Here is a 26742-nt window from a genome sequence, read left to right as displayed (position 1 = left end):
AAGTAGGATGAGGATGGAGAAGGGGGTTCCAGGTGTCAGAGTGGCTGTGGTGCTGAGTGAGGATGGGGTGAGGGTAAGATCATGGCTCGTAGGTCCTGAGGTAGCCAAGGATTGTTGGAAGCAGGAATCCGGAAGCAGGAAGTGGATGGTAAGAGGTGGTGACGAAGAAGTGCTAGAGATTGAGGGGCTGAAGGATCTGGGCACAGGTGCAAGGTCCAGAGCGTGCCTTGGGTCCTTGGGCTTCGAGGAGGACAAAGCCATTGGAGGAGAGAAAGTGAAGGACTGAGAGGCCTAAGGACTATCGACACGGATTCTGGAATCACTGAGAAGACAGGAGCAGTTGGTGGATGGGACAGGAGGCCATGCGCTAGGATCTTCAAGGACCGGGGGCGGCGTGGCCTGGAGGTCTGGGTACCTGCCGCAAGGAGAGGTAACAGGTGACACGTAAGGAGAGCTGAGGACGGGAGGCGCAGAGGGAGGCTTTGTAAGGAAGAGGGAGGAGAATAGTCCAGAAACAGCCGCGAGAGCAAGGATGGCACAGACCCACCTGCAGGCCCAGTAGCGCCAGAACTAAACAGAGCTGCTCCCACCTCCCCACCCCGGAGGGCTGCAGCGGAACATATGGATTATACCACAAAGCTCGGTTTAGTCCCAGGGCCCGTCGCTGGCCACCCTCCTCCCCACCCTGGCCTGGTCGTTCCAAGAGAAGGGAAGCAGACCTGGAGGAGGCTGAAGTGACAGCAGTGCTCCTCAGTTGGTTGACCTTTGTCATCCCTGAGCTGCGACAGGAACCCAGATCTTCCCAGACCGTGCTCCCCTCTCTACCCTACCTCTGAGCAGGTCTGACTCAGAGGCCATTAGAAACCTGATGGGAACCTGGAACCCCACTCTCAGGTGTTACCCAAGGGAAATGGAAACTCATGTTCACACGAAAACCCAGACATGAATGCTTATAGCAATTTTATTCATAGTCACTGAAATCGGGGAAGAGCCCGCATCCTTCACCTGGAGGGATCAGCCACTGTGGTCATCCACACAGGAGCACACTCGGCGGGAACCCCTCCTCAATACGGGGGAAGCCGCACGACAGCATGGACGGACCTCAGAAACGTATGTCCAGTGAAAGAATCCAGACGCGATGGGCCACGTGCTTGCGATTCCACTTCTATGAACCTCTTTTTGGAAAAGACAAAAGGAGAACAGGCCAGTGGTTCCTGAAGGCTGCGGCGGGGGTCTGACCACAAAGGGGCTGCAGGAGGGAATTGGGGAGGTGATGGACTGTTTTTTTTTTTTTATTATTATCTATTTATTTTGGCCGCGCTGGGTCTTAGCCGTGGCACAAGTTATCTTCGTTGCGGTGTGCGGGATCCTTTTTTTTAGTCGGGCAGGCGGGCTCCTTAGTTGCGGCATGCATGCGGGATCTAGCTCCCTAACCAGGGATCGAACCCCAGCCCCCTGCATTGGGAATGCGGAGTCTCAGCCACTGGGCCACCAGGGAAGTTCCTGGAATGTTCTTTATATTGACTATGGTAGTGGTTACACGACTCTATGCACTTGTCAAAACCCAGAGAATTATATACCCGAGAGTGAATTTTATTGTATGTAAATTTAAAAATAAATCTTTCTAAAAGTTAAAAAAAAAAAAAACCTTCATTGTTTCCAAATAAAGGAAGAAGAAAGTTGTGATACATCCACATTTAGGGATTTTAAAATGAACTCAGTCTCATCATTTTGGAGCTTTTTATCAGAGAGGGGGAGGAACCAGTATTCAACAAGCACCTTCCTAAGATTTGGTGAGTAGCCAGGCACGTGCTAGGACCTAGTGTGTATTTTCTTGTTTAATTCTAATAAATTTGGGGGGGGGGGCGGGATTATTATCCCCACTTTACAGATGAATAAACTGAGGCTCAGAGAAGTGAATTACGTTCAAGTCAAAAGGAAGATGGAGCAGGGATTTGAACCCAGGTCTGTAGACTCCAAAGGGTATCATGGGATAACAGGTAAATGTGCTTTTCTATTTTCCAGACTTTTCATAAGGTTATGTGGCTTTACAATAACAGGTTACCGACTTCTCTCTTACTACTCCTTGTTGTAAAAGGGCTGCTCCCAAGTGGATTCAGAGGTGTTTAAGATCCCTTGCCTGCCTCTTCTTCAGGAGAGTCATCATCCTCCCTAATGACCCCTGCTTGGTTTCTTTATTTGGTGGATTCGTTTCTTGAGGCTGCTGTGACAAAGTACCACGAACTGAGTGGCTTCAGACAACAGACACTTGTTCTGGAGGTTAGCGCTCCAAAGTCGAGATGTCGGCAGGGTCATGCTCCTGCTGAAGGTTCTGGGGGAGAATCCTTCCTTTCCTCTCCCAGCTTCTGGTGGCCCCCAGCATCCCTTGGCTTGTAACTACATCACCCCAGTCTCTGTCTCCATCTTCATGTGGACTTGCTTCCTGTGTCTCTGTGTGTCCCCTCCTCTTCTTACAAGGACACCAGCCACTGGATTTAGGGCCGACCCTAAATCCAAGATGATTTCATCTCGAGATGAAAGGAACTAATGATATCTGCAAAGACCCTATTTCCAAATAAAGTCACATTCACAGGGGGTTAGTCTTTGAACATATCTTTTGGGGAACACAGTTCAACCGACTACATTCAGTAAGACTGTCTCAGAGAGGGCGGAGAGAAGCTGGAGCTCTGGTGCTCGCTGGTGGCCCTGTAGCCTTCGCTGCCCCAGGCTGTCCCGCCCAGACCTCGGGCTGGGGCTGCGCCTCCCTCTCCCCTCTCCTCTGTCTGGCAGGCGGGGGGAGGGCAAGCTAGTGTTGCTGCTTAGCAGCAGAAAATCACAAAGTCACCATTCCTAATAAACCCCATTGCTTCTCCCTCCTTCCTTCTCCCAGCAATTTCCCCAGTGGTGTCTGTGGTGAAACAAGGCGACCTGGAGAAATGGGGGGGAGGGAAGTCTGGATTAGAAAAGAGCCTGACGAGAACATATCCTTTTATGATGGGGGCGGTTCTGCCAGTTTTTGCTGGGCCTCCCCTGTTCCCCCTGCCGCCCCACCCCGCCCTAGGAACAGCCTTGATTGTCCTGTGGGGACTCCTGCCCTCTCCAGGTCAGTCAATCGGGCAGGGCTGTCCCCACCGCAGCTGGCTTCTTTCAGTTCCCTGCCCTCTGCCTCTTCCCCCAGGGCCAGTCCCCCCAACCCCACCCCGGGCAGAGCAGATCAACAGATCTTTGCTTTTCTGCAGCCTTGCCTGGCCCTCCCTCCCGATTTAGCTGACCGGCCAGGCGCAGGCTGGAGCAGCCCACACCGGCCTGCCCACCGGCCCGAAGCAAGACGCATTCAGGTGAAAAGGGCGAGGATGGCCCCACCGCAGTAAAAACCAACAAACCCAGTTCCCTGGCTGTGTGTGGCTCTGTGCTTTATTTGTTTGCAGGTCAGAAGAGTGAGGAAGGTTGCAGGTGAGCCTGAGGATGTAGACCCCTTTGGGGGAGAGGGACTGAGGGGTGGGAGGGCGGGTGTGATGAGCTCTGTCTTCATAGATCTTTGGTTATTACACTTTCTGAGCTCTGATTCACTCCGTCCCCAGCATCCTCACTGGGCCCTTGTTTCTGCCCTGCTCTGTTCGTCCTCCTTCCTCACCCTTGGGATTTCAGAGCTTCCATCCTGAGCCCTGGTCCAAGGTCCGCTGCCACCACCCACAACCTTGCCTACCAGGCCCCTGGCTCCCTGCCCTGACGCCCGCAGCTCCCAATCAGGGTACCCCTGGCTTTTCTGTTGCTGGATCAACCTATGAGCATCCTTGACAGTAACTCATGAACTTGCCACAGCTTCTCCGATGCCTGGCTCCCTTCTCTGAAAAGTTGGGGAGCTGCTACCTTACAGGGGTCTGTGCACAAGGGAAAAAAATGGTTGAAAAAGTGCTTTGTAAAACTGGGATTTGCTGTCAAGTGAGAAAGCTTATTACTAAAGATGTGAGATGCAGAACACTTAACCAGCACTGAAACAATCTTTTTTTTTTTTTTTTTTTTTTTTTTTTTACTGTCACGAAGGCTGAGCAGAGGGGCCGTGGAATCCAGGATGTCAGGACGGAGATGCCACCTTGTTGTATGCTACCCCAACGCCCCTCCCGCCCCACCCCTCCCCTCCCAGCTGACCTGGGGGTGGGGCGGGACAGAGGATCCCCACCCGGTGAGGACACGTTCACCGCCTCTCTGACCCTCTGCTCAGCGCATTCAGCTGACCCTCTGTCCCTCACGGTGGCCCTAGCAAAGAGGAGAGAGCCAGGGGCTGTGGGGGCCATGGCGGGGGCCGTGAGGGGATGAAGGGGCCGTCAGAGAGCAGGGCATCTCCAGTATCAGCTTTGGGGCTTCATCAATATCTTGCCAGGGTGCAACACGTACAGTTCTGCAAGATTCAGAATAGCCTCAAATCACCACATTTTCGGAAAACGGATGAAAAGCTGATCAAACAGACGTTTGGTGCCAGGATGAAGGGGAGCTGGGTCCTGCACGATCGAGTTGGAGGCAAAGTGCGGGCTGGAGTTCTCTACAGCTGGAGGAGGAGCCGTCAGTCATCCGTCAGGTCTGAAAGGGAAAGGAAACGAGGCGGAGCCTGGCTGCCGAGGTGGCCGGGTGGGCTGGTCAGAGCGCCCCCGTGTGGAGGGCAGGCCGGGGCCAGGGCGGGAGGCTGGCGCCCCGCCTGCTGGGAAACCACAGCCTAGTTGGAACTGGTTCAGAATCCTGATCAGAGACATCACCCCCTTCTCCATGCCTGGGGAGACAGAGGAGCTCCCAGAACCGGGCTCCTGGGCCCCCCTGCAGAGCCCCAGACGGCAGCATCCCCGGACAGAAGTGAACAGCCCCGTGTACGTCCATGGGCTCTCACTCACAGGCACTCCCATTCCTTGTGGCTGTTCTTTTCATCGGCCTCATGGAGGAGGAAGGGGAGGCTCAGAGGACCCTCATGACTTGCCCAAGTTCCCGCAGGTAGGAAGAGGCCGGGCTGGGCCTTGAACCCAGAACTCCTGCCTCCAAGTCCAGACTCAGTTTCCTATAAGGCAGAGAGGCCACCCCTACCTGCAAGGGTTATTTCCAAGGCTGCGCCTTTTGAGAGAGACGGAAAACTAGCAGGAGTTTGGCTGCCACATCCTCTTTGGGGCACTTTTTCTGGAACAGCCAAGGAGTGGCTTGGTTCCACCTGCCTGGATGTACCTGCTCAGTCAGTGCCATTCAGTCAAAATACAGGCTTTATTTCGGCCACTGAATTGCAATATGTAACTGCATTGCGTTCACATGACCATAGGTTTCTGTAAGGTTTGCAGATGTGAGACATTTCAACCTCAGTTAGTTAAACCTCTTTCCCCTCGATTCCCTTCTCTTCTCTCTTCCAGGCGGCTGGCGCTGGACTGGCCCTGGATTATGTGGCTCCCAGCTACCTCCACGTGGAGGCCAGTTCTTGGGCCGTTGAGGGTCCAGATGGCTTCCAGGAATTCTCCCACCGATGAATGAAGAAGAGGACATCCGATGAACACGATGGAATAAGGTTTAAATCTCCTGGTGATTTGACATGAAATATTGACATCAATGAACATAACTCACAATAGGTCGCTGCAGAGAGGACAGCACAGCCACACTGGGTAAGGAGGGTCGTCCATCCAAGGAGCAGGGGAGTCCCCGCGTGAGGAAACTGGACATGCCCTGAATTCTTCCTGCTCATCTATGAAGGAAACTTGGTCGAAGTTTATATTCTCTCGATAGAATATGACGTTCCAGAATCCTTGTCCAACAAAGAGGTGATCAGTGTACAGAATCACAGGGAATGCATTACAGAGGTGGGCGGGCAGTCCATACACAATAGTCTATGTTCCTGGGTTGCTTAATGTTATGGTTTTGTCAGCCTTTTAGAACTTGTAACTTGTGTGTTCTGTTCTCACAAGAAGGGGAAGTTAATATTCACAGTCATACCTAAAATTGGCTTTGCACTTGTAGGGATTTTTTCCAGTGAAAATCCCCTGGAAACCGTAAGCCTCAGACCCCAGTTTCCTCTGTGCTGAGAGCAGGCGGTTTACAGAGAAGAGAGGGGCTTGTTCCTACCACTGCCTCGCTCTGGGTCCTGGCTGGCCGGGTTCCCCAGCTCGGTTCTTTCTCTGTCAACAGGGGCATCGCGTCCCTCCTGGGGGGCTGTGACATCACGTGTGTAAAGTGCCTGCAGGCCTCCTGCGTCCGTAACAGATGCCAGTTCTTAGCCCCTTCCCTCCGTCTTTTCCTGGCGCATGTCTCACAAAGATGGTTTCAGTTCCTCCCATGGGCCCCGCTAAGAGGGTGAGTATTATCTTTGCCTTTGCTCTGAACTTCCGCATAGAGAGCGGATCCCGAGAGCCCGAGAAAGCCTTTTTCTAAATCAAAATGACCTGTGAACAATCTCAGCCAGTGATGTGAGGGGTTAGGATCAGCCTGTCAGGATAAAGAGGGGGTCTTCTGCGGCAGTGCCTCTCCCTTCGGGCCGCCCTAATGGGCCCCTTCAGGGAAGGGCAGGCTTTGCCACGGGAGAGGCAGACGTTAGTCAACATCATGAGTTACTTCAAAAGAGGACCCACGTGGGGGGTGGCCTCTGGGGCATAGAGGGGGCACAGCAGAGGGTCGACCAGCAGCTCAGGGGAAACAGGGGACCCAGAAGGAGGTAGGGGATTCTCAGGAGGCATCTGTCCAGAATGTGGGCAGGGCCGTGGTCCCATTGACCTCAGCCCTGGTCAGACCCCAGCTGGGCACTAGGGAGATGCAGGCTGGAGGAGCCCTCTATGGGGAAGGGTCTGGAAGCCGGGTGGGGGGAATGATCAGGACCAGGGATGTCCTGGCCTGAAGAGGGGAGGCAGGACACCACACCCCCCTGTCCTCACCTGTGAGAAGGAAAGAGACCTGCTCGGGAAATGGAAGAAGAAAGACCTGGAGGTGAAAACTCCGAGGGAAAGGGCTTCCCTGGTGGCGCAGTGGTTAAGAATCCGCCTACCCGTGCAGGGGACATGGGTTCAAGCCCTGGTCTGGGAAGATCCCACATGCCGTGGAGCAACTAAACCTGTGTGCCACAACTACTGAGCCTGTGCTCTAGAGCCCATGAGCCACAGCTACTGAGCCTGCGTGCTGCAACTGCTGAAGCCCGCGCGCCTAGAGCCCGTGCTCCGCAGCAAGAGAAGGCACTGCAATGAGAAGCCCGTGCACTGCAACGAAGAGTAGCCCCCGCTCGCCGCAACTAGAGAAAGCCTGCACGCAGCAACGAAGACCCGACACAGCCAAAATTAAGTAAATTTAAAAAAAAAAAAAAAGGAGGACTTGTATCCTTCTTAAAAAAAAAAAACAACTCCGAGGGAAAGACATTTCATCCAGGGCAGGGGCGGCTCCGTGAGCCTGAGAGCCTCCCGTCAAGGGAACACAAGCAGAGGGAGGGGTGGGGAGGGGAGGGAGCAAAGCCATAGGGACTCCAGGGAGAGGTGGCAGGAGCCCCAGGCCACCTGCAGACCCCAGGAAGCCCACTGAACCCATCCCCCCTCATCTCCTCCTCCCCCAGTGTGTTCCGCAAACAGCCAAGGCCTCCTGCTCTCACCCCTGCTTCCACCCTTCCCACCTGACCCCAAGCACAGCTGTCCCCTCAGCTGCCCGGACCCCAGCACCATTTGCTAGTCTCCTCCCCTCCCCCCCAGAGGGGGAGGGGGAAGGATGGTGTCAGAGGGGACCCTTGCCTGGGTCCAGGCCCTGGGCCAGGTGACAATGGGCCTCCTGCCTACTCTGAGGTCAGCTGCATCTGGCAAGGAGCCCAGCCCCGGTCCCATGGGCAGCTCAGGGATGGCCATGGCCTGCGCATGGCTCATCTTCCAGAAGGTGGTGACACAAAGATCAGCAGCTAGATTCAGGGAGGGAAGAAAGGAAAAGAAGTGGCCAGCAGGGCGCAGGGATGCGGTGACTCAGGCCCGGGCTCCCAGCCAGGCTGGGCCGCTGCTTAGGAATACTTTCACCCAAGTCCAATGGAAGAAGCCTGAAAATACTTTCCTTTGGGCTCCGTGGGGGTGGGGGAATTTCCTGGGGAGGAGGTTTCTGGGTGAGTGAAATCTTTGGGCTCTCAGGCTGCTGCCCATCTGCTGTGACCTGGTGGAAATTTCACGGCGCAGCATCCAAAGGTCTAGACTCAGCTGACTTCTCCCCTTTCTTTTTCTACTTGGATGAAGGGCAGACTGTGGTCCTTCTCCATCAGCACGCCCCATGAAAATTTCTGGTCCTAAAAAGCCCACCGCCTCTCCTCAGTGTTGCAGGCGGTTTTGTAAAGAACGGGATTTTCACTCCAGTGAACGCAGGAAATCTCTTTACTTCCAAATGAGCTGTGTCTTCTGGAGAAAGTCTTTCCACTCAGAAACCGTGTCATAAATGATGCCGGGCTTCCAGGAACAGCCAGGAATCTGCTTAACTCAGAGTGTGGCTGAAAATCTGTACTGTGAAGTGAAAACAGTAGGAATCTATACTAGTTGCAATACCAGTAATTTTTTAATAGAAAAATAAATGGTTTCATTCATCTGATTGTTGACACTGGAGAGAGAAGGTAGCTTCGTCAGAGGATGGGGGAGGAGGGAGTCCGTCCCAGTCTGGCTCCCCTGGACCCCTGTCCTGTCTCAGCTTCTTAGCCTGGACCTGACGTCCCAGCCCCTCCTGCCAGCCCTCTCTCTTCTACTCCTGGAGCATCTTACCAAGACTCTGTGAATGTTGTGGCCTTGGTTTCCATGGCAGACTCAGCCTGATCTGGGCTTGTGTCCCCTTCACACTGGGTTCCCACTGGGTAGTGACTTAGATGTGTGGAGGTCAAGCTCTGTCCTAGATGGAAAGTGCCCAGGACAGGGCCTGGCTCAGAGCAACGCCCTGGAGATATTTGCTGAATGAATGAATGAGCGAACCAAAGTTCCTTGTGGGCCATTGGAGGGACTTCTGGACTCCTGTAGGAACTAGAGGTGCTGGCTTGGGTTCTTTGCTGTTTGTGGACCTAAGGCCTTCTGACCTTGACCCAGGTCTCCCCAGGCAGAGGGTATGAGGGAGCAGGCCTAGACACAGTTCGATGGGAAGAGAAGTGAGAGGAAATGTACCTCTGGGCAGGGAGGAGAGGGGAGAGCAGAGCTTTCCTGAGGGGTCAGCTGGTGGGAGAGTCACCGGATGCTCCCCAGCCCCCTGCACCCTGCTCTGGAACCTACCAGGGGTCCAGCTCGAGGACTCCAGGCTGCCTGGAAGGCCTCCCGTCCCGTTCCCACTCTCCAACCTTCCCGCGTGTCTCCCTGCTGCCCCCAGACCCGCCCCCCAGGCAGAGTTCCTCATCCATAACCGCATACGTTTGGGGGCTACACCTGCCTCATCTCCTGATGCTGGACGCTTGTTCTCTGCAGAACCTGCTCCCCTCCGAGCCGCCGGCCCACCTCTTGTAAAGAGACCTACTCGAGAGAGGCTCAAAGGCTGAGGCAAAACAGCTCCTTCCAATCAACATCTCATTCTTTGCCAAGCACTCTCACCTGTGTTACCACAACTGCTCCTCATCCAATCCGTGCAAGGAGGGTACTCTACCCCCACACTGTAGGTGAGGAAACTGCCCCCACTGGCTTAGGAGGTAAGGCTGGGATGCAAATGGAGGGGGCTTGTTCCAGTTCCACCACACCGGCCTTCCAAGGGGGAGGGAGAAGGGAGGGAGGACAAGTGGAGGAGAAGGGGGGAGAAGGAAGGAAGGAGGGACAACCCAGCCTCTTTGAAGGGTTCCTGCTGGCCAGTGGCCCCTTCAGAGCAGGCCCCCTGGAGAGCTGCCCATCACCCTACCCACAGCCCCTTGGAAATCTGCCTTGGGAAGCACTTCGGGCAGTTTCTCAAGTGTGACAACCAGCATCTGTTAAAACACAGGTCCTCTGGCCTCCGGAAGCCTTGTGGAGCTGGATCGCTGGTGTGGGACCAGGAATCTTTGTAAGGAGTGGCTGCCACACAGCCCGCTCTGCCCACAGGGAGCTGAGGCCCTCTGTCCCAAAGAACCATAAAGCTGTGTGAGGTGCCAGTGCATGAATTAACCTCGGGGGAGGCTAGTTGCTTCCTTAATTGGCTGAACTCTATGGGGAGCCCTGCTGGGGGCCATGGACTGGTTTTCCTGGCGCCCAATAACTGGCTCCTATGAAGCTTTCCAAGAGGAATTTCTAAGGTGTTCCCAGCCAAAGCAGCTGTTAGGACAGAGTGGGGCGGGCTCTGAAGGAGGCTCCTGTGGGTGCCCAGAAAAGACATCAAGGAGGCAGGTGGGCTGGGGCCCTGCAGCCGCATGCCCTGCCCTCTGTTCCCACAGGCCCCCAGCGCATGCCTGGTCCTGCCGGCCCTGTCCACCCCCTGCCCCCTGCGACTTTATCATGTGACCTCTCAAGTCCTGCTCTGACCTTGCTGAGTAGTGGCCTCTGGGCAGCCCAAGACCCCAGAGAGGGAAGAAGTGACCTGGAGAGGAAGACCACAGGTGAGAGCCACATGTGCCACCAGGTGGCACCATCAGCACAGGACAACCCAGGGGCTGTCCTCGTGGCTGGAGGGGGTGGCGGCTTGAGTACGGGACCTTCGAGCTCTGGTCCCCGCCGCCCAAGGACCTCCAGTGATTAGCCTCCTGGTCGGTGCTTGTCTCTGCTGGGGACACAACTGTACCAAGAGCCTAATCCTAACAAGGCCTTGGCACGTGGTGAACATGGAATAAAGGTTGAAAAATGATGCCACCTTTGTTGTTCAGATCTTCAGGATTATTTTCAGTGTGGCAGGGGCTGGGGAGGGGGCACTAGCTCCTTGCTGCCTCCCCCCAACAGAGTTAGCAAGGAGAGTCTTATCTAACTCTGAGTATGTGTCCAATAGGAAAACCCTGCACTGTGGTCCCCTCTGGGACCCCCAAGCAGGCCACTTCATTTTTCTCCATCACTAAATGAGGGTGGTAATACGAGCCCCCCCGGGAGAATCAAATGAATTGCAGGACAGCATAGTGATTAGAAGTGCAGCCGGGAACTCAAGTCCTTGTTCCACTGCTTACTAGCTGTGTGCACTTAGGTTAAGTGGCTAACAGTCTCTGAACTTCAGTTTCCTCATCTGTAAAATGGGGGCAATAATAGCACCTACCCACATGAGGTTTCTGTGAGGACTGAAGTATTCGATACACGTAAAGCCTTTAGAATGGTGTCTGGCATGAAACAAATATTTCATAAACAGGCCAAAATCGGAGCAGCTTGAACTGAGAAGGGACTTTGGAGATGGGCCAGGTCAGCATTCCAGGCCAGGTAGGCATCTTCCAGCAGCGTGCGGGTGGATGGTTTGCACGGCTACAGCAACAGCGAGCTCGTTCCCTCCTGAGAAAGTTCACAATTAGATGGGTCTCATTCGACTGAGTTATAGCCAGTTCTCAGGCCCCCTGGGCTTGGTGGTCAGGTCCACTCTCAGACTGAGGTCAGCGGTGGGGGGGTCCGTCAGCACCACCCACCTGCAGGCTGCTACACGGTGCAGAAAGGGGGCCTCCAAGGCGAACCTGAGTATTGCTAGGAGAGGAGGGAGGCTGCCCTCCGCACCGCTCTCTCCAGTGTGGGGGTGCTTGAGGGAGAGGATGGAAGGAAACAAGGAGCCGACCCAGCTGCCCCTGGTACCCCGGGCAGTGGGGACGTAGAGGCCCGACAGAGGGGGACATTTTCCATCTCGACCACCAGGCCAGTTCAGAGGGCGTTCTCGGGGGCCCCTCCAACTGGTGGGCTCCTCTGGTGCTGGCGTCTATACCGAGGAAGGAAGTGACTTCCTGCAGGGGGGAAAGGGAGGAGAATGGAAACGCAGAGAAGACACAGAAGATCCTGAGCGTCGGAGCCAAGCGCGGCTCCGGGGGACTCACCTCACTCGATCACTCACCCTCACTCACTTGGGGCAGTTGGAAATCCTGTCTGGGGGTTCTGTTTTCCTCCCTAGACAGGGAGCACCTTAAGGGCAAAAGTAAGATTTATGTTTTATACTCCCACAGCCTGGCATACAGTAGGCACTTAATATGTGTATGGAGGCCAGCAATTGTGGTCCAGTTTGGAAAGCTTTAGTCTTTGTGTGGACAAGGCACCTTAGGACTTTAGGGGATGTGTGTGCTTCCCCATTTCCTCTTCCTTCACAGCTGCCACCTCCTCCATGAAGTCCTCCTGGGTAGCCCCTCCTCCCTCCACCCCAAGTAGTTCACTTCTTCCCCTGCCTCCCTCTTTGCTCTGTACACACTTCTGCCATTGAGGCGGGCTGGAGCAGTGGTTAGGAGCAGAGGCTGGGTCATTTCCCCTGGACACATTTCTTAGCTGTGTGACCTTGAGCAAATTTTATTTTAACCTCCTTGTGCCTCAGTGTCCTTATCTGTAAAATGGTAGTGATTATAGTACCTGCCTCGTAGAATTGCAGTGAGGATTAAATTGATGTGTAGATTAAAATCATTTTGGATGGTGTGTGGCATTGAGTAACTGCTCTGAACTGTGATGTGATTGTATAATTGTGTTGATTATATTATATTATCTGGAGGCCTATATATTAGGCCTCTCTCTCTCTCTCTCTATATATATATATATATTATAGTTCTCCCCCTGCCCGGAGACATGGGCTCCTCGAAGCTGGGGTCTTTCACTTCTGCATCCTTCTGTTGAGGCCAGTGCCTGGTGAAGAACAGGTGCTCAGCAAAATGTGAAGGGATAGATGGATGGATGGGTGGACAGGCAGACAGATGACTGGACAAGAGCAGGGGCTGAGTATGCAGGCCCCAGGGCCCTCGCCTGCAGACTCAGCTGTGGAGGCCTGGCCCAAAGGCCACGAAGCTCCTGGCTGCCCACTGGAGATGCCAACAGAGCCTCATGTCCTCTGCTCTTCCTTTCACCCACTTATTCGAAGCTCCTACCAAGGGCAGGGGAGAGGAGAAGCCAATGGACCGAAGTCCAGCAAGTTCATTGCTTGGTGGCCACTTCAGTGAGAGGAGGTGGAGAGTCTTGAAGAAAATTAGGTTTCTGGATGTGCTGTGGTTTCTCTTCCATCACCCTTGTTCCTGAGGCCCAGACAGTACAACCTGGGCCCTCTGGCTCCCCACCCAAGGTCCATGCCTGCCTCTCCCCAGGAGACTGGGTGGCTTCAGAACGTCTACGAAACTCAACAATGACCCAAGACCCCCAGCCACTTCCTTTCAAGTCACATCTGCCCGGGGAGGGCATGGCCCTCCTCCTGCCCCACCCTGGAGTCCAGCCATCCCACGGGGGCCTGAAGGGAGGCTACTATGTGCCAGGCTCGATGTTAGGCACCCACCTTCAGAGCAAGCCTGGGCGGGAGGCACTTTACCCCCGTCTTATGCTCATTCATGCATCATTCATGCACCAGTATTTATCGAGCACATACTAGGTGCCGGCACTGTGCTAGGCTCGGGGGGGTCAGAGGTAAAGAAGACAAACAAGGCCACAGGCAGGCAAGAGGCCGTGGGCTGGACTTGGGCTCAGAGGTGGCAAAGCTCCTGGGGCTCCGAGCGTGCAGATCCGGAGGTGGGCTACCCCGTTAGGGGGCCCAGGGCCTTGTGTTGATGGCCGGGGGAAGGTAGAGCAGCCCGGGAGTGGACAGGCAGGTGTGGAGGCAGAGCCCGGGTCCGTGTTCCGAGGCTGCCTGGCGCTCGGCTGCCTTCCGATGCCGAGTCCTAAGGAGACCCCAGAGGCACAGACTGATGCCTTTACCGTGCTCCCTCCGTGCGTGGAGGCATTAACATGACGTCTATCACCATGGCATCGAGGTGCTTAGACAACCTGCTCCCCCCAGGAGCTTGGAAACAGCGTGAAGCAGATTATCTGTGTCTCGCTGTGACATATGCTATCATGTATCACTGTGATAGATCAACAGTCAATACCACTGGGGTCCCTGCCGCCCCCCAGCCAGTAGGAAATGTCTTGTGTTCATACGTCTTCCTCACCTGGTGGGCGGGCCCTGCTGCTTGCCATCCTCCTGGCACTCCTGGAGTTGGTGGGAAACGGCTTCTGGTTTTCATTGTTTGTGTGCTAAGTGGCTGAGGGGAAAGCACTCAGACGAAGGGCGGAAACTGGACCCCGTCCTGCCATCCCTGGGGGCCGCGTCAGGGGTGGGGAGAGAGGTTCCGGCTTCACACAGCTGGGCACTGAATGCCCGCCCCAGGTACCCACCCTGATCTCGGCAAGTTGCTTTGCCTCTCGGGGGCGTAGTTTGTCAAATTGGGATAAAAACCTTTATCTTGAGGGTTGATGGGCACTAATGGGGAAAGGAGGGGAAGCGCTCAGCTTGCGCTGAAACACATCACCTTCCATTCAGCCCGCCTTCCTCCCGTGCCAGCTGGCTCCTCTCACCACCTCCCCAGACCCCTTCCCTCTGCCACTCCGGACACGCGGCAGACCTCTGTCCCCCCACATTCGGCCCTGCCCGGTGCTGGGCTCCAGAAGGCCAGGCCGAGCGGCTCCCAGTCTGTGGGGGAAAGGGGCCCAGGCGGCAAAGAATTACCTGTGCTGGGGCCTGTGGAGGGGGGACAGGGGCTGCTGTTCTGGCTGGATGGGGAAGACATTCGCGTGTCTCCTGGTGGAGAAGCGGTGGCTCAAGTTTAGGGAAGCTGCAGCGAGGAAGGACATCTCACGTGAGGTCGGTCAGAGGGGGGGCGTTGGCTGGGCCTCTGCGGGGCACCCAGGGTGGCCTTCACTGGACTAATGACGGGCTCTTTGGCCCCGTGGAAAGCTGGGAACTTGTGGCTCCTGCCCTCCCCCTGACGGCCTGCCCCGTCCCATCCTCCCGACCACTTCCACCCCCTGCTCCCACACCCAAAACCCTACTCTTGGAGGAGCACCTTAATCCAACGAGCTCCTGGACTATTTCCGAGGGGAACTTTCTGTGAATGGGGTTGGTTTTTTGTTTTTGTTAAGAGTTTCAGGCGTGAGCAGCTAAACCAGCCCTGGAAATCCCATGGAAATCCTGTGCCCACCTCTGTCACCAGTGTCTTCTGGACAGGCCACTAGCTGGAAAGGGGCTGAGGAGGGAGAAGCCCACCCCCCGGGGGAATTGGGAGGCCTAGCCCCTCCCAACTCTTCCCCTGGACAAGATCCTCACCTGGAGGCCGGCCACCTGGCCTGGGGCTGTTCCCACTACTTGAGTGGAAATTCCGGGGTTATTTTTTTTATTTTTATTTTTTTTTGGTACGCGGGCCTTTCACTGTTGTGGCCTCTCCCGTTGCGGAGCACAGGCTCCGGACGCACAGGCTCAGCGGCCATGGCTCACGGGCCCAGCCGCTCCGCGGCATGTGGGATCTTCCCGGACCGGGGCACGAACCTGTGTTCCCTGCATCAGCAGGCGGACTCTCAACCACTGCGCCACCAGGGAAGCCCAATTCTGGGGTTATTGAGAGGACAAGGGGGCCAACTGAGGCCTTGAGGAAGCGGAAGGGCGGCCAGGGAGGAGCTTATTGGCTAAGCCAAGGGGAACTGTGGATGCCAGCAGGCTGTCTCCTCGTGTGAGCTAAAGAGGAAGGACGGACACTGACCCGGGGGCCCCGATGGAGAGCCGGCCTCCTTGGTGGCGGGCCCTACCGGGCCCCATCCCAGCCCCCCAGCTCCTGGGCTTGTTCCTGCTCCCCTGGACCCTGCAGCTCGCAGGCACAGGTACGCCATCCTCCTTCCCACGCGCTCCTCTCTGGCTCGTGTTGCCCTGCGGCTAGTTCCCGGGACCTGTCTCGGGGGATTTGCTGGTTGCGTTTGAACATTGCAGACTTCACAGGGGAAGCCTTCAGGGACCAGGAGATGTTTAGCTAAGGCCTTGCCAAGGTGGCTTTGAAGAGGCGGGGGCAGCGTTCCCCACCCTCGCTGCTGAAACAGCCTCCCTCCCAGCACAGCCTGACCTCCTGGCCCTTCAAAGAGGTGGGTGGGCGTTGCTGCGGCCTGGGGGCATCCAGTTGGGTGGGCAATCCCTGTAAACTCCCAAGGCAGCTTACAGTGGAGCCACCGCATGGAACCTGCCCAGGTGTGGCCCCTCTTAGCTGGGGGAGGAGGGAGGCAGCTGCTGGCCATGGGAGCACAATGCCTGGGGCACAGAATTGCCACTGTTGCCAGAAAGGGGGGCACCTCCCACTTCCTGAAATACAACCAGAGGCCACATCATTACTTTCCGGGGGCTGACACTGTGCCCCTTTCCTGGTCCCAGGTTCCCTCAGAAGCTGGGTGGACTGGATCCAAGCCAGGCGCTGGGATGAGTGGCTTTGGGGCGAGTTCATCCAGGCCAGGGAACTCCCAGGAGCGTCCCTGGCCAGGGCTGCCCACCCCGGGGTCCCTGAGGCTCGGTCTCACCTGGGCAGTGCCGTCTCACCTGGGCAGTGCCGACCTTCTTGCAGCCCCAGGAGTCCTCCCCCTGCCCCCCGCGGTGCAGGCTGGGTGCTTTCCTTCCCCTTCCCCTTGACTTTTATGAGCTTTCCAGGAGCTGCTCTCCACCCTCTACTTCATCCTCTGCCTTTCGGTTATACCATAAACAATAACAGCTATTCTTATTATCATGAATTAGCCTCTTTGAGCACATAAGCTGGGCTTCACATGCGTACTCAGGCCCCCTCGAGGCTCCCTTGGGGTGCTGTCCCCACTGGCACCATTCAGGAACCGGGAAATTGAGGGCCAGGGAGGCCAGGTAGCTTGCCCATGGCCTGGAGGGTAAGTAGAGGCCAGGTTCAGCCCCGAGCCAGGACTCTTGGCAGTGGGCTCTGGGGGGTCCTCTTACCTTTCTTTGTAAAGAACATTCTTCACAGAAAGATCTACCCCCCTGGGGAGGCAAGACTTGACTGTGTGGCACCTACTGCAGGCCTCGAGGCCCGGCCCCCTGTGAGGTCATCTCCTTTAATCTGGGCACCTCACACACCCCCCCTCACCCACCCATGGACAGATGCAAAGATGGCCTGAGGAAATGTGGCTTGTGGGTGACAATGTGTTGGAACGCCTACTTTTTCATTTTTAACTTAATTTCCCCCCAATTCCCATCATTTCTCTTTGTGTGGTCCCTCCTCCCCAGAAGGGACCTGGCACATCCTAGTACCTGAGTGGAAGAGGCTTTTCGGGGTGCTGCTGTTGGCACATCCTAGTACCTGAGTGGAAGAGGCTTTTCGGGGTGCTGCTGTGAGAAGCATTTCTGTAACTCTCTTGACTGGAAAGAAACAACAGATTTCCCCCCAGTATTGCAGCAAACATGCAGACGAGAAACTGCTCTTTCGCAAGAGATGGAAACACCTTGTGGTCTCCTAGAAACTCTCTTAGTTTGGGGCAGCGCCTTGCAGCATGCGGGATCCGGGACCTTAGTTCCTCGACCAGGGACAAAACCCATGCTCCCTGCATTGGGAGCGTGGAGTCTTAACCACTGGAGCACCAGGGAGGTCCCTTCTAGAACCTCTTGGAGCAGCAGACAGCACCCCATTATTCCTGGTCCTTCCCCTGTGGGCACCTGGCTCTGTCTCTCTGCTGTGCCACACCCCTTCCCCACCCTCTTGTCTCTGAGCTTTGAGGGTTTGGTGGAGGGAATCCTACCCCTCCTATGTCCCCCAAACCTCCCCTGACCTCACCCATCAGCTTGGTGCAAACAGCTCCACCACTGCCAGCAGCAAGACCCAGCCTGTGGCCTCAACTGTGTCCACCGGGGGCCTTGCGGAGCATATTGTCCATGAAGCTTTGGCTCGATGCACCGTTTCCCTGAACTGCCTGATGCAGCGTTGAGTGCAGGCCAGGGGCGTTTGCAGGCCTGAGTTTGGGTCTGAGCTCTGCAACTCATCCTGGGCCCCTGGGCAGGTTCTTAATGTTGCTGTGCCTCGATGGCCTCATCTGTCAAGTGGGTGCGACAGGAGTGCTTGCTGGTGGCCCATCCCCAGACTGAGGTTAGGGCATGTGGTTAGGGCTCAGAGAATGTCAGCCACCTGCCAGCCTAGAGGAGCCAATCGAAATGCAAGGTTCAGTTGGCTGGCTCTACATCTTGGGGAGCCCACGGGTTCCTTGGGGTCACTTCGACTTTTCCAGGGGTCTCCAGCACACCCTCGGATGGCACCTCAGGACCTCTGTTGCTCCCAGCCCTCCTCCTCCTGCTCTCCTCTGGGCTCTTGAGCCCTCGGCAAATTCTACTTTTCTCAAAGGGTTTAGAAGCCACCTCTGGTCTCGTGGACACCTGCTCTCCTCAGAGGTGAATCATCTGAGTCTGAGGCTCAGCTTTCCTGGGAGCAGCTGCACACCTGCTCTAGCCCTGCTTCCACCAAGCCTCAAGTCACCTGCAAGGGCTCTGAGGCCAGACAGACCATGTTCAAGTCCTGCCTTCTTATATTGACTGCTGTGTGACCTCAGGCAAGTTACTTAACCTTTCTGAGCCTCAGTGTCCTCAAAAAAGTCAGTCCTCTTTCTCTCCCTGGCCTTTCCAGAGCTCTGGGCTGTATTTATCTCTCAAATATTCATTGAAGAGGACCAGTTCTAGGCACTGGGGGGACCTGGTGGTGAACAAGCCACAGCCCCCACCCCAAGCCTGGTGGAGTCCGTGAGACTCACCCGCAGAACAAGACCCAAGGCCAGAGTACCGATGCAGGCTTGCCTCCCCTCCCCCGTTTGCTCTGGGCTCAGGGTCACCGCTCCCTTTGTTGTCCACAAGATGCTCGGGAGCCTGCTGCCTCCCTTCCCGCAGCTCTGGGCCTCTGTCAGGACTGGCCTCTGCTTTTCATCTTCGTCTAATCCCAATAAAGAGCTTTCAAGTCTTGGCGGACGAGAAGCACCTCTCTGCTGGAGGTGGGGCAGGGGGAGTGTTGGAAGGGGAGACAGGGAGGAGACAGAGCAGGTGGGTGGGTGGCAGGCACAGCATGAATAAAGGCTGGGAGGTCGGAAGGCAGAACCAGGGCGAGGGAACGGTGAGAGGTTCAGTCTGACTGGGGAGGAGGGTCTCTTAGCAGAGCTGTGGGATACAACTCCCACTGAGATATGATTCCAGGTGGATTATAAATGCTCGTCAGGTAGGGGTTCAGATGCCATTCCAGTTGGTCCTGTTGTCATTGCTTTCTTTTTTAAAATTGTGAAATAGCATAGATACACAGGAAAGTACAATAGATATTATAGAACAAAATCCTGTGTGTCTACCCCCCAGGTCAAGAAAGAGAACATGCTAGTGCCCCAAAGCCTCTGGACACCCCCAAGACAACCCCTCTCCCCTCAGAGGCACCACGATCCTGAATTTGGGGCAATTGCTTCCTGGCATTTCTTTATACTTGTATCCTTTAGTTTGCGTCCCCAAGTAATATAGATTGGTCTGGCTTGTTTTTGAACTTTGTATAATCAAAATGATACTGTGGGTGTTCTTTGCGACCTACATCTTTCACTCAACATTATGTTTTTTTGTTTTGTTTTTTAAAATAATTTTATTTATTTATGTTAATTAATTAATTAATTAGGCTGCTCCAGGTCTTAGTTGCGACACGTGGATCTTCATTGCGGCGTGTGGGATCTTTAGTTGTGGCGTGCGGACTTCCTAGTTGCGGCATGCATGCAGGATCTAGTTCCCTGACCAGGGATCGAACCTGGGCCTGCTGTGTTGGGAGCGTGGAGCCTTAGCCACTGGACCGCCAGTGAAGTCCCTCAACATTATGTTTTTTAAGATATATCCAGTTGACGGTCTATGCCATTTTATGAATCCTATGCCATTATATCATGAAAAATAATACAGACACAGAAAAGTACAATACATATTAAATAAATAGCCCTGTGTGTCTACCACCCAGCTCAAGAGAGAAAACATTCTAGTGTCCCAAAGCCCCTGTACCCCTCAACCCGCACAAGATACCCCCTCTCTTGAGCATCTGTGGATTTTAGTATCCATGATGGGTCCTGGAACCAATGCCCCGTGGATACCGAGTGATGACGGTATCCCCTTTTCCGTGTCCACAAGTAAAGTTTTATTGGAACAGAGCCATGCGTAGCCATTCACGGCTCATCTATGACTGCTTTTGCCCCACAGCCGCAGAGTTGAGTAGCTGTGATAGAGACCATATGGCTCGCAAAGTGTAAAGTATTTAGTACTTGGCCCTTTACAGAACATGTTTGTCAACCCCTGCTGAGGAGCGTCCCATTGAATGAATATACTGCGATCTATTTAGTTATGATTGACATCCCAGGTGTTCCCGTCTGTGGCTGTGAATACTCATGTGTGGTCTCCAGGCACACGTGTATTCGGTACCTCCAGGGGGTATATTCCCATTAAGGCTGCTTCTCTCTGCGCTGTCCGCCTCCCTGTCTGGACTGTTAGCTTCGAGAGGGCAGAACACGTGCGGACCTACCTGGCTTCGAATCCTTGACTCCCAGCATGGCCTGGCACCCAGAGGATGCCCAGGAGACACTAACAGTAACAGGATGAATTCAACTCGCAGCCAGACAACCCCTGGAGTTCTGAGCAGGGTGGAGGTGTGATGCCACCAGGAGAGGAGTGACAGAACCCTCCTGATCCGTGAATGAGGGGGTGGATGTCGGGGTGCTGGGTAAACGTAAGCCGGGAAACAGGATTTGACCCTCCACCTGATTGCTTGCTTGTTAAGGATCTAGGTGGGGCCTCACGGTAGTGGGAGTGCGGGTGTCAGGCACTGGGGTGGGGGCCAAAGCCAGAGGAAGGGAAGGGGGCGATTGAAATGAGCCTGGAGAGGTGGAGGGAGAGGGAGTAGATGTGACATTGGCAGGTGGAGCAGCTACCTGGCTTCCTGAGCTACCTGGGTTTGAGTCCTGGAAGACTTTGTCCGAGTCACCTGACCGCTCTGAGCTCCTATGTCCCTGTCATGGCGCTCAGCACCCTCCTATGCAGGCCTCTTGCCAGTGGCAAGAGGAGGGCACATCCAGGACCACCGATGGCCCCAGGGCTGGCACCTGGGACCCCGCAGGGAAAGTTCGTGGGTCTCCATCGTGGGGACAGGCTGCCTGGAGGAGGGGGTGGGCCTGGTATCTGCTCCCCCGTCAGCACACACAGCCACCCCAAGACTGCGTGGGCTGTGGTGGAGGCAGGGTAGGGCCGGAGCTGGCGCCCTCTTGAGGCTCTAGGCCTGGTCCCTGCTTGCTGCTCACGGGCAGGTTGTGGGGTAGGGGTGGGGGCAGGAAGGAGGCACCAAGTGGGTGCAACCCAAGCTCAAGTGCAGGTTTGGCCTCCTCCCCTCAGGCAGCCCATCCTCAGACAGTCAGGCGAGGCACTTGCTACAGCGTTGGCCATAGGGTCCAAGGGCACGTTTCCGAAGGCGAGCTCATACTTGGCAACACGTACCAAAATTTAAAACATGCATACCCTTTAAATCAGAACCTCCCCTTCTCAGGCCTGTACTATGGAGCTAGGGGCCCAAGAGAGAATGTGTATATATAAGGATGATCACCCCTGGGTCCATGGAGCACAGCTGCAGACAGCCTCACTGCCATCAGCTGGTTCTTGCTGTGGAGACTTTCGGTAGAACCCTCCCCCTCCCCCCTCCCCCCCCTCCCCGGCCCTGGGCTACCCTTTCCTCCCAGGTTCCTGCCCCCCTTCCCCACACCCCACTTTGAGCCGTGCTGGTGACTGTCTGCCCCTGAGCTTTCGTTCCTGCTGCTCCCTTGGCCTGGAAGGTGTCCTCTCACTTGCCTACCTGGTGACTCCAACCTGTTGGCCAAGGTCAAGCTCTGGTACTTTCTTACTTTCTCTGTGGTGCCCTTTCTCGTCAACTCTCCCAGTCCCTGATGAACCAGCCTTGCTCCCCAGGGTGTTCACCTGTGGTTCTGAATGTGCAGGAGCTCAGAGGTGTGGAGCACGACTGAGCTTACCTGGGGCAGGTGAGGGTACAGACAGCCGAGGAGCAAGTACCCAACCTTCGGAGGTGGCTGTGTAAGAAAGAGAGAAGGGGAAGGCTGGAGAGGAAGGGGTCTATGGGGCCAGGGTCAAGGCCAGAAAGAACAGGAGCCACAGCTTAGCCACCAGGGTCTTTGCTGACCTCCTAGGCGGAAAGCATCCGATGTTGGGAGGGGAGGGGATGGGACAAGAGGGAAGGACCAGGCTGGCAGACGGGAGGATGCGAAAGGGGTGGGAGAGGAAGATGGAGGGCAGTCGAGTGATGCTGTGCCCGGAGGGTATAGGATCTTTGGGGAGGGGGAGATTTAAGAGAAGTCAGGATAAAAGTGTGATCTGGTGGAGGCATCCACAGGAAGGAGTTAGTGTGTTGTCAGCCAGAAGCATTTATATTTTAAAAGGAGGCTGGAGGTGGGGGCGCCGCATCCCACAGAACGAGTCACTAACGCGAGGGTTTTGGGCAGCTGAGGAAGGCTGTTTGGAGCTCTCCAGTATTTCTCTTGTCATTTCCCTAACATCAAGTGTGAGCGTGTCACTTCCCGATTTTGAGGCCCACAGAGGCTCCCCAGGTTTCCAGGACAACATTCAACCCCCCACCTCCCTCTGGTCCCGACTCCAACCCTTTCTTTCCACTCCACCACGGCTCTGGAGTCCCCCAACTCCTTGGCCTGTTTCAAGCCTTATAGAAGCTTCGCCCAGGAGCTTTCCTGTGCTTAAACCCCCTCGCGTGGACCCTCCCCCCTAAACCTGGCTGCCTCCGATGACTCTCCCTCCAAAGCTCAGCTCGGTAAAGAGATGGGAAAGAAAGACCAAAATGCTCACAGCTGTGATGTCACGGGGGCGGGGGGTGGGGGGAGAGAACTGCACACAAGCCTGACGCCCTTATGATCCTTCGCTGCGGTTTCTAGAATTTATACAGCGAGCATGTTGCGCTTTCATAATGTGGGGGTGGGGGGAGGGGGTGTGCCCTAAAGAGTTATAATTAAAAAAACAAAGCACCAGCTCCAAGGGTCGCCTCTCCAGGAAGCCCCGGCCCCTTCTGTGTGGGCTGGGTCTCCTCCCCTGGGTTTCTGCCATCCCTGAGACTCCCCTTTATCTCACCACTTGCAGCTTTGTCCGGCAGGTGCCTTCCCAGTGGCAGTGGGACTTTGGGGGGGACACACATTCCTTGCTGAAGGTTGCGTCCTGGTGGGGTCTATCCCCCTTGCTCCATTTCTCCCCTTTCAGAGACAAGGAGCAAAACCTCACTCAAGCCGTTGGCTCTATGATGCCTCCACCACATCCTGACCCCCTACTTTAAGGGTAAAGCCGGTTGTAAAGGGAGAAACAGAGTCCCCAGGCCACACCCTCAAACGAGCTCCAAAGTTTGAGCAACTTGCCTTTCAAAACAGCCCAGGAGGGAGGTGACTGCTATAAAAATACCAATTAACACGCTGAAGCTTGTACATTTCTGGGACTAAACATTTGACATTCTGCACTTGGTTTGTGTCCCTGTGTGGTCCCTGTGCACCCAGGGTCCAGAGTCTGGAGGCCTGAGAACAGCATGCAGGCAGGCATGGAAATGCCCTCCCCCCCCACCCCCAGGCAAGCCACATCCGTGAGCATCTTTGTCAGTCGGAGGTGTTGAAAGATGTGACAGCCAGTCTGATGGCAGTGTTCCGAGGGCATCAGCGCTAAAAGCTCCAGGATACACACGCTCTGTTCAAAGATTGCCTTCCAACGCCTGCTCTGTGCTTCTCCCTAATCAGCTGCTTGGCCACGCACCGTCATGTTTGATGCATGTGTCCTGAAGGACTCACCTGTTTTTCTGTGGCATCCTGGGATTCAGGCTCAGGCAAATGGCCAGAGCTCTGTGATAAAACCAGCAGCCCCGCATCTGTGTCTTCCTAGCAGCCCATCAGAAGGGCCTTGAAAAAAAGGCATGGCTCTGAGAGATGCCAGAATTAAACTGGAGGGCAAAGCTCCATGCCTAAAATAAAGACCGTGGGAACTGCTCTCTTCTGTAGCTGGACAAAGCGTTTTCATTTAAAATCGACCTAAGTTGGAACGGATACCTTTGATCACCACCTCTGGGCTCTCATACCCTTGGCTTGGTGCCCTGGAAGGGATTGAGTTCCAGGCAGAGGGGGAAGCTGGGGCCAGGGCCTGGCTCTGGGGTTGGATGTCGAGAGGAACAGTGAGTGGCCCAGGACAGCTGGAGAGGCTGGGGAGGGAGGGGCGTGTGGGGGAGAGTGCCAGATCCTAGGGGTGAGAGGATGTCTGTGCCGCGGTGAGGGAGGGACTCTGGCTGGCCCCGCCACAGCACCAGTCTGTACAGGGCTCCTGGGGCCACTGGTTTCTGCTCTGGGAGCCACAGGCTCCCTTGAGCTGGGCAACAGTCTCGGTCCCCCTAATGCTGCAGGGTTACTCACCACCCTCAGACCCCCTTCGGGCTGTCAGATGTGTTTCCCTATTAGATGACCCAAATTTAGGGGAAAGGCCTCTGAATTTTTATCTCCCTTTAAAAGAAGGCAGTTCTTTCGTTTGAAAAGGTTTTTCTTTTGCTTGCTTTGAGATTTTAACATTGTAGCCCAGAGTAGTGGATAAGAGTGTGGGGTTATCTGCTCGAAGAGACACAGCTTAAAATCCCATTTCCTCCACTAGTAACTACTGTGCCGATTGGGCAAACCTCCTCCCTTCTCTGAGCCTCAGTTTTCTCATCTGCAAAAGGGAACACGCCCAGTGGAGGTTAGTCCTTGTCATCGGAGGCTTGACAGCGAAGACTGAGGGTCTGTGCTCTACGGGCAGGGCCATGCACCCAGGAGTGGCTCAGGGAGGAGGTGAGCGAGTCCTGCAGACTGAGAGGGTGACTCCACAGCCTGGGGAGAGGAGGGGAACAGACGGGCATTCTGAGCAGCTGGAATAGTGTGGGCAAAGGCTCAAGAGCCTGGTAGACTTGGCGTCTGTCGGGGAGCGAGTGAGTGAGGACCGAGGGCAGCTGAGTGGGGCTGCACAGGGCCTGAGGGAATTAACTGGATCCGCCAGGACAAGGACTTAAAAGAAATTTTTTTAACAGTGGCCCAAAGTTAAGGGATGCACGTTCTAGCGTGACCCTGTCTGAATCCAGTTGTAGGAATGTAACAAACCGGAAGGTCACAAACAGTGTCCTTACTACAAATGAGATGCTCCATGTTCTGTGTTTTTTAATTGCATGTCTTGACCCTGTAAATTGATTTCAGACTCCTTCCTGGGCCTTCTCCGGTGAGGGGTCCAGGCAGGGCCAGGCAGGGCAGGATCAGGATGGCTGGTGGATCCCCCTCGAGGGCAGTGCCCGGCAAGCCTGGCTGGGGAGAAGAGAAGGATGGATGCTGGAGCTGCCAAGGTGGAAGAGGGGGCTGCTGTGCTGGGGATGGAAAGGTCTGATGGCGTGGGCACCCCCCCCACACACCCCGTCAAGTTCCTTGATTACAGATCCCTGCCCCAGAGACTCAGCATGGAGTCCCTGGGCTGGAGTGGGGAGTGAGGCACCGACTGCCAGCCAGCTCTCAAACCCACAGTTCAAGCGCCCACAGATTCAGAAGAAGAACCGGAAAAGGGAGGAATCAGGTGCCAGCGGGTGGTAGATAAAGTCTTTCCCAACAGGGGCGGCAGACAAGCAGGCAGGATGGGGGAAGAGCAGCTGGAAGCTGCTGGGGCGGGGAGGGCCTCCCGGCTCAGAACCCCTGCACACACACTGCTCTCCCAGGCAGGCGAGCCTCGAGGGCCAGGCCAGGGTCCATGCCCCACGGTGTCGCCTACCCCTGGTATCCGGCCCATCACAGGGCCTGAGGTGTTAGACAGGCTTGGGGCAGGAGGCAGGGAGTCCTTGGGGGTCCTGTCATGCCCGGAGGCCACCCTGTGCTGCAGTGCCCTGTGCTGTGGGCTTCTCACTTACGTGGGCAGAAGAGTCAGGCTGGCATTTGCCTTTCCACATTCACAGTGAGGACTTAGGACTGGTCTGGCTTCCCTGCCTCCTTGTCACTGGGGAAAGGCAGCCTGAGCCTGTGGCAGGCACGCTGTGTTCTTGGACCCATTTTTTCTCATGACAACCCTGCAAGTTTGGCATTGTTTTTCTCCCCTTGTTGCAGGGAAGGTACCGAGGTTCAGGGAAGTAAAGTCACTTGCCTAAGGTTGCACAGTTTTTAATGGCAGAGCCAGGATCCAAACCCAGGCCTGCTACCTCCAGAAACTGGTCTTCTCCCAGGCACCCCTCCCCCGCCCCCCCCCTCCCCCCGCCATTTCTGTTCAGGTCGCAGGCTTCCTAGCAGTCCCTGGAGCTGCCAATAAGTGAGGGATGGAGGATGTACCATCCCTGAAAACACCATCTCCTGCAAAGTAGGAGTGGGCAGGGCTTGGGGTGTAGCCGTGCTGCCCAGTGCAAGCTTCTGGGTGCTTGCCGTTGTGTGGGGCTTGGGTGGTGGCCCTGGGGAGTGGAGCCCTCCCAGGCGCCCTGCTGCAACTCTTTCCCAATCCTTCTCTCCTCCGACTCGCCATGGACCTCACCCAACAGTGCTGCACCCCCTCCCGGGTCCCGAACCATCCACACTGACACAGGCTCACAGTTCTCCCATCCAGAAAAACTCCCCCTGGACTCGACCTTCAAATTCTCCCTGCGCCTCCCGCCCCCTCTTGTCCTTTCAGACCTGCATTGGGAAGAACAGCCACCTCCAGCCCCTTCTCCCTTGTGCCACCAATCCGTCCCTCCTGCAGAAAACACGCCAGGCTCCTTGAAGTGCTTTCCTCCCGGTGCCTGTCCGGGCCTGTAGGCTGCACCGGGATGCACAGAATTATCCAAAAGCAGCTTTGTGGTGCTGCTGCGGCCCAGATCTCTCGGTGCGCGGAGGTTCCTCCGCGCCTGGAGCTGCTGCAGCC

The 26742-nt window shown here is 55.7% G+C and overlaps 1 protein-coding gene and 1 long non-coding RNA gene across 3 annotated transcripts in view; both read left to right on the top strand.

Moving 5' to 3' along the window:
* Nucleotides 1-1880: 1880 nt before the first annotated feature.
* On the top strand, nt 1881-9579 carry LOC137203015 (uncharacterized). Of its 2 annotated transcripts, XR_010932848.1 has the most exons (7): nt 1881-2280; nt 3240-3453; nt 4045-4183; nt 4382-4576; nt 5385-5630; nt 6151-6315; nt 9408-9579. It is a non-coding gene; the product is annotated as an uncharacterized lncRNA (long non-coding RNA). The 2 variants fall into 2 exon arrangements; XR_010932847.1 differs by having other exon boundaries at nt 1881-3453.
* Nucleotides 9580-15218: 5639 nt separating this feature from the next.
* Nucleotides 15219-26742, top strand: part of NFAM1 (NFAT activating protein with ITAM motif 1) — a 33979-nt gene continuing 22455 nt past the window's right edge. The window contains exon 1 of the mRNA XM_067698753.1: nt 15219-15668. Coding sequence (XP_067554854.1) covers nt 15563-15668 — 106 coding nt within the window. The 5' untranslated portion in view covers nt 15219-15562. The remainder of the gene's footprint in view (nt 15669-26742) is intronic.

This window comes from Pseudorca crassidens, chromosome 11 (assembly GCF_039906515.1).
Source record: "Pseudorca crassidens isolate mPseCra1 chromosome 11, mPseCra1.hap1, whole genome shotgun sequence".
In the NCBI taxonomy this organism is placed as follows: domain Eukaryota; kingdom Metazoa; phylum Chordata; class Mammalia; order Artiodactyla; family Delphinidae; genus Pseudorca; species Pseudorca crassidens.
The sequence above is the reverse complement of the archived record's forward strand: the minus strand, read 5'-3'. Positions and strand labels throughout refer to the sequence as shown.